The sequence below is a fragment of the Salmo trutta genome, chromosome 1, assembly GCF_901001165.1.
Source record: "Salmo trutta chromosome 1, fSalTru1.1, whole genome shotgun sequence".
Taxonomy (NCBI): Eukaryota; Metazoa; Chordata; class Actinopteri; order Salmoniformes; family Salmonidae; genus Salmo; species Salmo trutta.
This window is the reverse complement of record NC_042957.1, coordinates 74881731-74894492: the sequence shown is the minus strand read 5'-3', so window position 1 is coordinate 74894492 and position 12762 is coordinate 74881731. Positions and strand designations below refer to the sequence as shown.

At 42.2% G+C, this 12762-nt stretch overlaps 1 protein-coding gene and 1 long non-coding RNA gene across 2 annotated transcripts; both read left to right on the top strand.

Moving 5' to 3' along the window:
- Positions 1 to 233: 233 nt before the first annotated feature.
- On the top strand, positions 234 to 5195 carry LOC115207731 (stonustoxin subunit beta-like; the record flags this gene model as incomplete). The annotated part of the gene is made up of 4 exons (XM_029775172.1): positions 234 to 370; positions 2069 to 2242; positions 2441 to 2487; positions 4524 to 5195. Coding segments are annotated over 4 exons (912 nt in total), but the record flags the coding sequence as incomplete, so codon positions are not given.
- Positions 5196 to 6251: 1056 nt separating this feature from the next.
- On the top strand, positions 6252 to 10864 carry LOC115207739 (uncharacterized). Its single transcript, XR_003881044.1, has 3 exons — positions 6252 to 6289; positions 10449 to 10515; positions 10590 to 10864. It is a non-coding gene; the product is annotated as an uncharacterized LOC115207739 (long non-coding RNA).
- Positions 10865 to 12762: the final 1898 nt, after the last annotated feature.

Below are 12762 nucleotides of genomic sequence, written 5' to 3'. Positions count from 1 at the left end.
TCAGTATTATTGTAAAACACAATGAATCAATGGATAGATGTTCACATTTGTATAACAATGTGACCATACAATTCTAGGAGACGGAAGATTAATCTGTTGTTTGAGAGAATAACCAAATGCATCTGCCATTGTCTTTCTACACTGCTGGTGTTAAATTAACAGTGTGTTTGTGAAATCATGATGATCTTTCTGTCAGGCTGTCAGGCTGTGGAGTCAAAGAGAAAGGCTGTGCTTCTCTGGTCTCAGCTCTGAAGTCAAACCCCTCACACCTGAGAGAGCTGGATCTGAGTAACAATGACCTGAAGGATTCAGGAGTGAAGCTGCTCTATGCTGGACTAGGGAATCCCAACTGTAAACTGGAGATTCTGAGGTCAGTATTCCTGAAGTTGGTCAACAAGTGATAACTGTTCACCAGATCCACGTGTTTACCAGGCACACGTAGTCCACACCATATGTGTTTGGACAGTGAAGCTTACAATTTTACATTTGGCGCTATGCTCCAGCATTTTGGATTTGAGATTTGTTTCATATTAGGCGACAGTACAGAATGTCACCTTATATTTGAGCGTAATGGTGAAAGGCTAGCGTGTTTTGTTGTAGACTCTGTAACTTTCTCTCATTATTATTCAGGATTCATTCATGATTTTTCTTAATCAAGGCATCACTAGGATTAATTTAATAATGTTTAGAAACATGTTATCTACTCATTTAGAATGAAAATTACCCCAGTTATCATCCACCATTCAGTTACTATTGGGCAAAACATAACCCAAAACACAACCAAATCAAGCTTGATGTAGTCATTGTGTGCAAGGAATATGGGACAAAGCACTAAACTTTTGACTACTTTAATACACTATACGTGAATTGGTCAGAATACTTATGACTTCTTCAAATGGGGGGACTAGATACATAAAGTGCTTTCATTTCTAAACGGTGAAACAGATATGTATGAAAATACCATCAAATAAAAGGTGACATTATATACTGTCACCTCATATGAAACATTTGATCTGAAATCTAAAATGCTGGAGTATAGAGACATGTTTAAAATGTTAGCTTCGCTGTCAAAATAGGTATGGTGTGGACTGTATACTGAATACAATTTACGTATCTAGTTCTCCCATTTGAAGAGGTTGTAATTATTTGGACAAATGCACTTATATTGTATTAAAATAGTCAAAAGTTTAGTGTTTGGTCCCGTATTCCTTGTCTGCAGTGATTACATTAAGCTTGTGACTCTACAAACTTTTTGAATGCATTTGCAGTTTGTTTTGGTTGTTTTGGGTGATGTTTTTCCCAATAGAAACTGAATGGTGAATAATGTCCTGTGTCATTTTGGAGTCACTTCACTTGTATTGTCAGTAAGTATAGAAAATGTTTCTGAACACTTCTACATTCATATGGATGCTACCATGATTATGAATAATCATGAATGAATCGTGAATGATGATGAATGAGAAAGTTACAGAGACACAAAGATCATACCTCTGTTATTGGTAATGGTGAGAGATTCGCTGTTTTGTTGTAGCCTCTGTAACTTTCTCGCTCATGATTTTTCGTGATTGATTAACTATTTTTCTTAATTATGGCATCATCAGGATTCATTTAGTAGTGTTTAGAAGCATGTTATCTACTCACTTAGACAGAAGATTAAACCAGTCATCATCCACCATTCAGTTACTATTGGGCAAAACATAACCCAAAACACAAACAAAACAAACTGCTAATGCAACCAATGAGTTTGGGACCAAATACTAAACACTATAAGTGAATTGGTCAGAATAATTATGCCTTCTTCAAATGGGGAGACTAAATACATCAAGTGCTTTCCTTTTGAAACGTGAAAGAGATATGTATGAAAATACCCTCAAATAAAAGGTGACATTATGTCTACTTTATATTTTTCTCTCTACAAGCAATACATTGATAATTTGTCATTTGTAATGTTATATACATTTATGAATAGATATGGCAGGTTTCAGGACACTGATATATCTGAATATGTTGAAGATTTTCACCACCAGAGAATAGCAGTGTGAATTTAAAATTATTTTACTATTTGCAGGCTGTCAGGCTGTCTAGTCACAGAGGAAGGCTGTGCTTCTCTGGTCTCAGCTCTGAGGTCAAACCCCTCACACCTGAGAGAGCTGGACCTGAGCTACAATCACCCAGGAGACTCAGGAGTCAGACTGCTCTCTGCTGGACTGGAGGATCCACACTGCAGACTGGAGAAACTGAAGTATGTAGAGGGTTTATGTCAATGTTCATATCAGACATGTTTGAGTTATCAGACTAGTTAAGACAAACATTCTTACCACCCCTTGGACAAAGTTGTGTGTGTGTGTGTGTGTGTGTGTGTGTGTGTGTGTGTGTGTGTGTGTGTGTGCGTTAACATGTATCACTCAATGACTGTCTGTTCTTCTGCTTACCTCCACAGTGTGGAACATAGTGGAGAGTACACAATGACACCAGGGCTTAGAAAATGTGAGTGTTGACTGCTGTGAAGTACACTGCTCAAAAAAATAAAGGGAACACTTAAACAACACAATGTAACTCCAAGTCAATCACACTTCTGTGAAATCAAACTGTCCACTTAGGAAGCAACACTGATTGACAATAAATTTCACATGCTGTTGTGCAAATGGAATAGACAACAGGTGGAAATTATAGGCAATTAGCAAGACACCCCCAATAAAGGAGTGGTTCTGCAGGTGGGGACCACAGACCACTTCTCAGTTCGTATGCTTCCTGGCTGATGTTTTGGTCACTTTTGAATGCTGGCGGTGCTTTCACTCTAGTGGTAGAATGAGACGAAGTCTACAACCCACACAAGTGTCTCAGGTAGTGCAGCTCATCCAGGATGGCACATCAATGCGAGCTGTGGCAAGAAGGTTTGCTGTGTCTGTCAGCGTAGGGTCCAGAGCATGGAGGCGCTACCAGGAGACAGGCCAGTACATCAGGAGACGTGGAGGAGGCCGTAGGAGGGCAACAACCCAGCAGCAGGACCGCTACCTCCGCCTTTGTGCAAGGAGGAGCAGGAGGAGCACTGCCAGAGCCCTGCAAAATTACCTCCAGCAGGCCACAAATGTGCATGTGTCTGCTCAAACGGTCAGAAACAGACTCCATGAGGGTGGTATGAGGGCCCGACGTCCACAGGTGGGGGTTGTGCTTACAGCCCAACACCGTGCAGGACGTTTGGCATTTGCCAGAGAACACCAAGATTGGCATATTCGCCACTGGCGCCCTGTGCTCTTCACAGATGAAAGCAGGTTCACACTGAGCACATGTGACAGACGTGACAGAGTCTGGAGACGCAGTGGAGAACGTTCTGCTGCCTGCAACATCCTCCAGCATGACCGGTTTGGCGGTGGGTCAGTCATGGTGTGGGGTGGCATTTCTTTGGGGGGCCGCACAGCCCTCCATGTGCTCGCCAGAGGTAGCCTGACTGCCATTAGGTACCGAGATGAGATCCTCAGACCCCTTGTGAGACCATATGCTGGTGCGGTTGGCCCTGGGTTCCTCCTAATGCAAGACAATGCTAGACCTCATGTGGCTGGAGTGTGTCAGCAGTTCCTGCAAGAGGAAGGCATTGATGCTATGGACTGGCCCGCCCGTTTCCCAGACCTGAATCCAATTGAGCACATCTGGGACATCATGTCTCGCTCCATCCACCAACACCACGTTGCACCACAGACTGTCCAGGAGTTGGCGGATGCTTTAGTCCAGGTCTGGGAGGAGATCCCTCAGGAGACCATCCGCCACCTCATCAGGAGCATGCCCAGGCGTTGTAGGGAGGTCATACAGGCACGTGGAGGCCACACACACTACTGAGCCTCATTTTGACTTGTTTTAAGGACATTACATCAAAGTTGGATCAGCCTGTAGTGTGGTTTTCCACTTTAATTTTGAGTGTGACTCCAAATCCAGACCTCCATAGGTTGATAAATTGGATTTCCATTGATTATTTTTGTGTGATTTTGTTGTCAGCACATTCAACTATGTAAAGAAAAAAGTATTTAATAAGATTATTTCATTCATTCAGATCTAGGATGTGTTATTTTAGTGTTCCCTTTATTTTTTTGAGCAGTATATATGATTAAGAATAAGTCTTAACTTGAATTAAGTCAATGTCAAAGACCACCATCATTACTTACTTGGTCATATTAAATATAAGCTGTAGTTCTGCAGAAGCAGAAATCAGGGACACCAAAGTGTAGAAAGAGTTGCTTTGACAATATGTTTGTCTGTGTATGTGCGTGGTGTGTTCGTGTTACATTAGAAATGTTTGTGTGTGTGTGTTCATTATGCATACAAGTGTGTGTAAGTAATGGGAATAAATGTGTTTTATATTACCATACAGTATAACATATGATCATTCAACAAGTATCAAGTTACATGAACTTCTCCTTTTGAAACCTAGAATCATCTACATTAAATGAATTAGTGAAAAGTGGGTTAACATTCTAATGTGAATGATGATGATGATGATTTCTAAAATTGTGTCTGGTTTCATCCATCAGATGCCTGTGATCTCACACTGGACCCAAACACAGTACACAAACACCTCACTCTGTCTGAGGAGAACAGAAAGGTGACATGGAGGTTAGAGAAACAGCCGTATCCTGATCACCCAGAGAGATTTGACTACTGGAGCCAGGTGCTGTGTAGAGAGGGTCTGACTGGGCGCTGTTACTGGGAGGTAGAGTGGAGTGGGAGAGAGGCTAATATAGGAGTGACATATAAAGGAATCAACAGGAGAGGAAGGGTTAAGGACTGTGGGCTTGGATCCAATGACAAGTCCTGGAGTCTGTTCTGCTCTGACAACAGTTACTCTGCATGTCACAATAATAATACCACTACCATAGACGTCCCCTCCTCCAGCTCCCACAGAGTAGGAGTGTATCTGGACTGGCCAGCCGGGACTCTGTCCTTCTACAGAGTCTCCTCTGACACACTGATCCACTTGCACACATTCCACACTACATTCACTGAGCCCCTCTATCCAGGGTTTAATGTTTGGGATGACTCTTCAGTGTCCCTGTGTCAGGTGGTCCCTGTGTCAAACACAACATGATGTTTCACTCTGATCATGTGTTTCATGTTTGATCAGAATATGACATTTACATACATAGAGTAACACATACACCAGTTTGGTCCAGTTTATTCCTGTAAATAATAACCATGGTAACTCTGTGTCTGTCTCTTTCTGTGATCCTGAACCCTGTGAGAACGGTTCAGATGCACCACACACACACTGGGCACACACACACTGGATACACACTGGACACACACACACTGGATACACACTGGACACACACACACACGCTGGACACACACACACACAAATACACACTGAACACACACACACAAATACACACACTTGACACACACAAACTGGACACACTTACCACTCACACACAAACTGGACACACACTCACCACTCATCTGACCAATACAACAGTGAGGTGAGTGACTCATCAGACCAGGAGAACACTGAGGTGAGTATCTTTGTAGGAACAGCATTTTCGTTTGCTGACTACATTATCTATCAGCTGAAAACTCTTGAACAAATTATAATAGAAACTGATCAAGTTAAGTAGAAGCATCTAGCCATTTCTGCACGGTGTTCACATTAGTCATGCACGATTACAGTGTAAGCAGGGAAAGCTAAGCGTAACATAATACAACCTGTCTGCCATGGTATTTCCTCTATGTTGTCAGACTCACTGACTGTGAACTCAGACACATCCTGTGAAGGGCTGGCCTCAGTTCTCAGTTCAAAACCTTCACACCTGAGAGAGCTGGATCTGAGTAACAACGACCTGAATGATTCAGTTGTGAAGCTGCTCTCTGCTGGACTGGGGAATCCCCACTGTAAACTGGAGACTCTGAGGTCAGTGTTCCTGTAGTTGGTCAACAAGTGATAACTGTTCACAAGATCCACATGTGTTTATAAAGGACCAAAATACACAATTCAATGTATATCTGACACCCCACCATCTGACCTTTGACTGACAGAATATCAAACCATTTTATTTAATTAAATAATTTTTAAAAGCTGACCCTTTCTTTTCACCACCAAAGAAGAGCTGTTTTAAATCATGTTAAAGTCTGCAGGTTGACGCTCCGTGGAGTCAAAGAGGAAGGCTTTGTTTCTTTGGCCTCATCTCTGAGGTCAAACCCTTCACACCTGAGAGAGCTGGAGTACCTATCACCCAGGAGACTCAGGAGTCAGACTGCTCTCTGCTGGACTGGAGGATCCACACTGGAGACTGGAGAAACTCAAGTATGTACAGTCATTGCTCAATTTAAAGATTTGAGATTATGCTGCGGGATTTAGAGGTAATTTGTGGTTTAGTATGGTACCCTGCATCACTGCCTCATTGCAGGGGGAGTTAGAGCACTGATTATGCTTTTGGGTCCCAAGGCGCTAATGTGTCTCTAACTGACAATGAATGGACGACATAAACCAAATAGAAACTGATAATTGTGCACAACTTCTAAATTGAATTTCAATTAACTGAATGATGAGGATGAAGAAGGTGGTTGAATTTAGAACAATAGTGTAAGAATTGCTATTCCTTCATCCGGAGGAAAAATACACATATTTTTTTGTTTCTATTCGTCAGTATTACTTACTAAAACTGTTGTTACACTAAGGTTTTTATTCTAAGAAAAATGAAAATGTTCAATTGTATTCCATGATATTCTTAAGATATATGTGTTGACTGAATATTAGCAAGTGATGTCTGCTAAATAATCAAGTTGATGGCGCAGTCATATAGCCTTGGCACCTACATAAAGCTGAGTAACTCACTCATTCATGGCTTTGGATCAAAATAAATACGTTTTTTGGTTATCCTGACCTGGACGCCATGTATTATAGTCTTTAAAAGGAAAAATATTACCACCGTCTCTTGCGCATGTAATTTTCCATATGGATCCATAAGGAATTACTATGGGAATAAATATCACTGAATGACAGAAATATTGGAACAAAGTAGGCTAATGAAGGTAAACAGATTGTTGCTTACTGGAAAATACTCTTTAAAAGTTAACGGAAGAGGCAAGTGGATTGGAAAAAAGACAGCATTCAGAGGTGAAGACAGCACTGCTCTGAGACAAGCATGGGGACTGGTCTTGATAAATCAATTTGATTTTTATTTTCACTGAATCTCTGCTTGCGTATTGGTTAGAATTATGGTGTGGAAATGTTAGGATTATTTTTGCTCTTACTGTAGTACTGTAGCCTACTCCCAACCGGTCATGTTGTACAGCGCCATTATGGGCTATTAGCAGGACAATAGACTCTTGCTGTCACGTCCTGACCAGTAAAAGGGGTTATTTGTTAGTGTAGTTTGGTCAGGGCGTGGCAGGGGGTGTTTGTTTTGTGTGTTTCGGGGTTTTTGGTGTATGTTTTCTATTTCTATGTGGGTTTTCTAGTTTTTGTATTTCTATGTTAGTTTTGGGAACGACCTCCAATTAGAAGCAGCTGGTTGTCGTTGCTTCTAATTGGAGGCCATATTTAAGTGGGGGGGTTTTTCTCTTGTGTTTGTGGGTAGTTGTTCCATGTATAGTCTATGTACCTTACAGGACTGTTTTTTGTCGTTCTTTTGTTCAGTGTTCATTTCTTGAATAAATCAAGAAGATGATTCACATCCCTGCTGCAGTTTGGTCCGATCATTACGACGCTTATGACAGAACTACCCACCAAACCAGGACCAAGCAGCGGGGATTGGAGCAGAGAAAGAAAGGATGGACGTGGGAGGATGAACGACGATTCTGGGAGGACAAACTAAGGGAGCTAGAGGAGACCGAGAGGCATCCCCCAAAAAAAATTTGGGGGGGGGGGGCACACGGGGTGTTGGGCAGAGTCAGTATGGAGACCTGAGCCAACTCCCCGTGCATATTACGGGGAGCGACGGATCAAGAAAGCACCGAGCTATGCGGAAATGCGCACTGTATTGCCCAGAGGCATTCAAAGGCCGGTGCGATCGGTAAAAGCTCCTCAGTATGGCCAGGCTATGTTAAGCACTCAGCCAGGAAGGGTTGTGCAGGCTGTATGCTCCAGTCCTCCAGTGCGTCTCCAGGGTCCAGTTTACCCTGTTCCTGCTCCTCGCACTAGCCCTGAGGTAAGTGTTTCAAGGCTGGCGCCTCCAAAGCCAGCCCCACGCACCAGGCCTTTAGTGTGCTTGCCCAGTCCAGTACGTCCTGTTCCTGCTCCTCGCACTAGCCCTGCGGTGCGTGTCACTAGTCTGGCGCCTCCAAAGCCAGCCCCACACATCAGGCCTTTAGTGCGCTTGCCCAGTCCAGTACATCCTGTTCCTGCTCCTCGCACTAGCCCTGTGGTGCGTGTCACTAGTCTGGCGCCTCCTAAGCCAGTCCCACGCATCAGGCCACCAGTGCGCCTCCATAACCCGGTACAGCCAGTCCGGCGCGGCCAGAGTCACCCGCCAGTCCGGCGCGGCCAGAGTCGCCCGCCAGTCCGGCGCGGCCAGAGTCGCCCGCCAGTCCGGCGCGGCCAGAGTCGCCCCTCAGCCCAGAGCCTTCAGCGGTGGGCTACAGCCCTGAGCCTTCAGCGGGGGTGGACAGGCTTGAATGGGGACTAAGGCCGGAGCCAGAGCCACCTCCGTAGTTGGAGGATTGGGGGGGTGTAGCACGGTAGCCGTCGGTGACGGTAGCCACCCTCCCTTTAATTTTGGGGTTATTGTTTTGTTAGTTTTTTGTTTCAGGTGCATCCGGGGTCTGCACCTTTGGGGGGGGGGGGGGGTACTGTCACGTCCTGACCAGTAAAAGGGGTTATTTGTTAGTGTAGTTTTGTCAGGGCGTGGCAGGGGGTGTTTGTTTTGTGTTTCAGGGTTTTTGGTGTATGTTCTATTTCTATGTGGGTTTTCTAGTTTTTGTATTTCTATGTTAGTTTTGGGGACGACCTCCAATTAGAAGCAGCTGGTTGTCGTTGCTTCTAATTGGAGGCCATATTTAAGTGGGCTTTTTCTCTTGTGTTTGTGGGTAGTTGATTTTCGTATAGTCCATGTGTCCTTACAGAACTGTTGGTTTACATCGATTTATTTTAAGTGTTCACTTTTATAAATAAAAGAAGATGAGCACGATACCCGCTGCGCCTTGGTCCACTTTCTACGACGCACCTGACACTTGCCAAGAAGGGGGGTAGGGGGAGAATTGCATCGTCAAATGTATTTCTTAGTTAGGTTGGCTGTATCACAACCGGCCGTGATTGGGAGTCCCATAGGGCGGCGCACAATTGGCCTAGAGTCATCCAGGTTTGGCCGGGGTAGGCCGTCATTGTAAATAACAATTTATTCCTAACTGACTTGCCTCGTTAAATAAAGGGTAAATAAAAACAATAATAATAATAAAAAAATACACTGCTGCCCCCTGTTGCTGAGGGTTTTGTTTTTTGTTTTTCTTGGAATAGAAATGCCATAATATTAATCAAATGAATTAAGCTACATTTCTTAAAATCAATCCCATATACTATCTTCTTACAAAAAAAAGGTTAAAATTCTCTATTACAGCCAATAACTTTTGGTTATTTGAAAACGAAATAATCTCCAAATATTGTTGATGTTTTCAAACACTTGTTTTTCACAAGGGCTATTAGCAGGACAATAGATATGTGGTCCCAAAAACACCTCTCTGACATAGGGTCCAGCATATCTCTTGCTGATGTCATTGATTGTCTCTGTTTAAGTAGTATTTTTGATGTGATGGGGCCTCCCGAGTGGCACAGCGGTCTAAGATATTGCATTGCAGTGCAAACTGTGTTGCTTCAGATGCTGGTTTGATACCCATGCTGGCTGCGACCAGGAGACCCATGAGGCGATGCACAATTGTCTGGGTTAGGGGAGGGTTTGGCCGGCTGGGATGTTCTTGTCCAAAAAATAGGCACAGTTGGCTTTTGGTTTCTCTCCCTCAAAACAGAAATAAATAATTCTAAATACCAAACTGGCTTTATTTACAAATTAGTAAGAATATCTCACCCAATGTTCAAGAATGGCCCTTTATTCAGATTACAATCGCTCACTTTCGGTTATTTGAAAGTGAAATAATCTCAAAAATATAATTTTTTAAACAAGAACTTGAAAATGAGATCGTGGACTCTGTAAACAACATTTCCTGTCCGAGAATGAGAATGGTAAATGACTAATTAATACATTTGATCAATACAGTTGAATACAAAATAAGCCATCCATTCACCCATTATGGGCTATTAGCAGGACAATAGACTTTTACCAAGAATGAGGGTAGGGTTCAGAATTGTATCGTTATGGATGAATGTTTTCAGTTGATGCCAAACAAATTAGATCCGGTTTAAATCAGGAGACCTACATGTAGAGATACATTTTTCTGTTGTTGATATACTGTAGGGCTACTGTAGGTGTTGTAGGTCTTTTATGTATTTATTTTGGTGCTACCCATTCCAGGGTTAGGACTGTAACCACCAGAGGACTTGAAAATGAGCCAGAGCTGAGAGGATCACCAAAACTAAAGGTATTTTGGATTCAGTGCATACTATGTAATAAAATCGATAATTGTGTACTAAAAACATGAATGTGTTTTTGCAGAGCATACATACGTGGAGATCAGTGGACAAAGGGCTGGACAACGGGCCGCACAGAAAAAAATGCATGGTTCCACAAAACACCAACTGGGATGGATCCCATTGCAAATGTAGCTTCTTCAACATCTTTATGCTTTCGTTGATAAAATAATGATACAAATACTCTCGCCAGCTTTGATCCATGCCTGGGCCTGCAAGACGCAAATGACTTTGTTTGTCAGACGAATCATTTGGTCAAAACTACAGAACAGTACAAAACAAGAGAACACACATGGTTAATGGTTAATGTTAAATATATATATATACAGTTAAGTCGGAAGTTTACATACATCTTAGCCAAATACATTTAAACTCAGTTTTTCACAATTCCTGACATTTAATCCTAGTAAATATTCCCTGTCGAAGGTCAGTTAGGATCACTTTATTTGAAGAATGTGAAATGTCAGAATAATAGTAGAGAGAATTATTTATTTCAGCTTTTATTTCTTTCATCACATTCCCAGTGGGTTAGAAGTTTACATACACTCAATTAGTATTTGGTAGCATTGCCTTTAAATTGTTAAACTTGGGTCAAACATTTCGGGTAGCCTTCCACAACCTTCCCACAATAAGTTGGGTGAATTTTGGCCCATTCCTCCTGACAGAGCTGGTGTAACTGAATCAGGTTTGTAGGCCTCCTTGCTCATACACGCGTTTTCAGTTCTGCCCACAAATTTTCTATGGGATTGAGGTCAGAGCTTTGTGATGGCCACTCCAATATCTTGACTTTGTTGTCCTTAAGCTATTTTGCCACAACTTTGGAAGTATGCTTGGGGTCATTGTATATTTGGAAGACCCATTTGCGACCAAGCTTTAACTTCCTGACTGATGTCTTGAGATGTTGCTTGAATATATCCACATAATTTTCCTCCCTCATGATGCCATCTATTTTGTGAAGTGCACCAGTCCCTCCTGCAGCAAAGCACCCCCACAACATGATGTTGCCACCCCCGTGCTTCATGGTTGGGATGGTGTTCTTCGGATTCCAAGCATCCGCCTTTTTCCTCCAAACATAACAATGGTCATTACGGCCAAACGGTTCGAATTTTGTTTCATCAGACCAGAGGACATTTCTCCAAAAAGTACGATCTTTGTCCCCATGTGCAGTTGTAAACCGTAATCTGGCTTTTTTTAAGGTGATTTTGAAGCAGTGGCTTCTTCCTTGCTGAGCTGCCTTTCAGGTTATGTCGATATAGGACTCGTTTTACTGTGGATATAGATAATTTTGTACCTGTTTCCTCCAGCATCTTCACAAGGTCCTTTGCTGTTGTTCTGGGATTTGCACCAAGTACAATGGCTGAGCGTTATGATGGCTGCGTGCTCCCATGGTGTTTATACTTGCGTACTATTGTTTGTACAGATGAATGTGGTACTTTCAGGTGTTTGGAAATTGCTCCCAAGGATGAACCAGACTTGTGGAGGTCTAAAAATTTTTTTTGAGGTCTTGGCTGATTACTTTTGATTTTCCCATGATGTCAAGCAAAAAAGGCACTGAGTTTGTAGGTAGGCCTTGAAATACATCCACAGGTACACCTCCAATTGACTCAAATGATGTCAATTAGCCTATCAGAAGCTTCTAAAGCCATGACATCATTTTCTGGAATTTTCCAAGCTGTTTAAAGGCACAGTCAACTTAGTGTATGTAAACTTCTGACCCACTGGAATTGTGAAACAGTGAAATAATCTGTCTGTAAACAATTGTTGGAAAAATTACTTGTGTCATGCACAAAGTAGATGTCCTAACCAACTTGCAAAAACTATAATTTGTTAACAAGAAATTGGTTTTTGAAAACTAGTTTTAATGACTCCAACCTAAGTGTATGTAAACTTCCGACTTCAACTGTATATATACATACATAGAGTACCAGTCAAAAGTTTGGACACACCTACTCATTCCAGGGTTTTTCTTTACTTTTTACTATTTTCTACGTTGTAGAATAACAGTGACGACATCAAAACAATGACATAATACATATGGAATCATGTTGTAACCAAAAAAGTTTTAAACAAATCAAAGTATATTTTATATTTGAGTTTCTTTAAAGTAGCCACCCTTTTGCCTTGAAGACAGCTTTGCATACTCTTGGCATTCTCTCAACCAGCTTCATGAGGTAGTCACCTGGAATGCATTTCAATTA